This window comes from Gracilinanus agilis, chromosome 6 (genome assembly GCF_016433145.1).
Source record: "Gracilinanus agilis isolate LMUSP501 chromosome 6, AgileGrace, whole genome shotgun sequence".
NCBI lineage: Eukaryota > Metazoa > Chordata > Mammalia > Didelphimorphia > Didelphidae > Gracilinanus > Gracilinanus agilis.
The window spans coordinates 211954094-211956666 of record NC_058135.1 but is presented as its reverse complement, the minus strand read 5'-3'; the positions used below and the strand labels follow the sequence as shown (position 1 = coordinate 211956666).

General features: G+C 39.4%; 1 protein-coding gene across 1 annotated transcript in view; it reads left to right on the top strand.

Moving 5' to 3' along the window:
• The window catches only part of EVC2 (EvC ciliary complex subunit 2), a 176918-nt gene extending 175342 nt beyond the window's left edge, over positions 1-1576 (top strand). The window contains 1 exon segment of the mRNA XM_044681763.1: positions 1284-1576. Within this exon segment, the coding sequence (XP_044537698.1) occupies positions 1284-1576 (293 nt within the window).
• The last annotated feature ends 997 nt before the right edge of the window (positions 1577-2573 follow it).

The window sequence follows — 2573 nt, the reverse complement described above, 5'->3', positions numbered from 1 at the left end:
TATTAAGCTAAGGACTTTATAAGTATTATCTCATTTGATCCTTATACGTTATCCTCAAGTGTAAGTGCTGTTTTTAATCACCATTTTATGACTGAGTAAACTGAGGCAGGCAGCAGTTAACTGGCTTACTGTGGTTCACATAAATAATAAGTATCTGAGGCTGAATTTAAATTTCAGGTTGTCCTGACTGTAGTCCTGGGACTCTATCCATTGTGTAACCTAGATTCCCCATATACAAGCTCTAGATGGTTAAAATATGTCATAAATACTTCAAATTCTAGTAGCAAACTAGATAGACTAAATGAGATATCTGAATCCAAGCTGCTCACTTGGTTTCTTAGCCTCAAGTCATTCCAGTCTCCAAACAATTCCTCCGTATTGCTGCTAAAATGAGATTCCTATCACATAGATCTGAACATGCCACTTCCTTACTCAAAAAACTATGATGACTCCCTGTGCCTCTAGGAAAAATATAAACTCCTCCTTTTTGTTTTTAAAGTATTTCACAACCTGGCACCAAACCATCTTTGAAGACTTATTATATATTACTTCTCTTCCTATACCTCATATTATAGCCAATTCCTCACATTTAACATTTCATCTCCCTTCTCAGTGAATGTGCACGGCTTGTTTCCCATCCTTAGATTGTATTTCTTTCTCATCTATGGCTTTTAGAATCCTTACATTCCTCTCAAAGCTAAATCCAACTAACATGTTCTATATAAAGCATTTCCATCTGCCCCTTCCCAGTTTCTAGTGCCCCCACAAATTACCTTATATTTAGCTTTTAAATATCATGTATTAATTCATGCATGTATATGTTTATTCATTTTGCTCATATCTTTGCACCTTATGCCTTACATAGCATTTGACACATGGTGGCTAGAGGTAGGTAACATCAACATTAGGTCTTTTAAGTCCATTTTGCCATAACATGATCCTCAGGCAAATGGAATGAATGGGTGCTCGAAAGGAATATCTTCTTCTACTATAATTCACAACCAAATGAAGGAGAACAGAACTGAGGACAGAGAAAGAAGAAAAGATATATAAGGGAGTCAGACAGAAAGAGAGGCCAGCAGAACATCTTGAGAAAGAGGAGACATTTTCATAAGCTGAAGCAAAGTAAGGTTAAGAGAGAGCATGCAAGGGTTGTTCTGCCTTGAAGAAATTATTGGACTAAATTGTGATTTTGGTGATGGTAGGAGCCAGAGGAGGAGTCCCATAGAGCTGGAATTCCCACACTCTCCTCCAATGTGAAGCTTCTCCTTAGCTAAACAAAGATGCCATGGAGTTGAACACTAACCAAGTTACTAACACAAAGGATGCTGAAGGACATGTTAAGATGATGAGGACCGACAAAGTACAATTGGAAAATTTCCTCTCCTGCTTGGTCAGCTTCAGAAATGACAGTGTGAGTAAGAGCCTGAAGTGCCAGGGCTGGAGAAGGTGGAGTTGCTCAGCCCTGCTGGCTCCTGGCCAAGCCACAACACTTTTCATGGAGTGTGCCAAGCTGTATCATCAAAATATAGCCAGAAACAGGGAGGATCTCAGCATCACCAAACCACTGGAGTAGAAAAGGACTTCAGAGGTCATCTAAGCCAATATTTATCTGACAACCCCTCCTAAAGTAATAATAAATGATAAACATTTTTATCCTACACATGGGAGACACATTTTTGGCACGTACAATAGTTACTCTTCTGAATCAGATGCTCTTTATAGAAAACATGCAGTGAGAGCTGATATTTCTCTGTATCTTTCAGACAATTGCCTCTGCAGAGATGTCTTCAGGTATAGAGTATCATTTGCAAAAACTGTCTGTGAAGGGTATCTTCGATGCACTTCCAGATTATTCTCATAAATTTTTTGTAGTGATAGGAGAGTAAGCACATGGGTTTTGTTTGTTTTTATTCTTGTATGGCTCTAAGTCATGAAATACTGAGTCTTAAAGTACTTTGAAGAACTAAAACTTGATGGTCACCCAAAGGTCAGTAGTGAGATTCTAGCAGCTGGTGCCACATTAAAAAGGAGGAACTGTAAAAAGGAAGAAACGTTCTAAAGGATGGCACCAGAGAGATATATAACTAGGAAGTCAGACTGGCAGCTTGCTCAGGAGAACAAAGTATAAACAATGGATGGTTAGTGATTTGTTCCACAGATGTCCAATCCACTCAGCATCTGCTGTCCTGCTGGGTTTCAACTCCAAAGAACAAGATGCCCCTCCTCCCAAGTTAAGCTCATTTCTAATCTCATCACCATGCTGCTAACTGAGCCTTGACTAATACTACCACCTTTAGCCTCCTCTCTCCTCTGTTTGGAGAGCTGTAGGGTGACATATCAAATTCTACCCAATGCTTTCCTTTATATAGGGCAGCAAGTAGACTTGGTTTCATTCCACTTTGCATCTGCTTCCCAGATTGGTTTTAACTCCAATGAACAAGACACCCACACCAAGCACTCTGTGGTCTCCCCTATCCTTTTTCTGACTTCTTATGTGTGTTTGTCTTGCTCTGTGAGATTCTAAGCTCCTTGAGGGAAAGAACTATTTGTCTTTTTATTAATTGTATCCC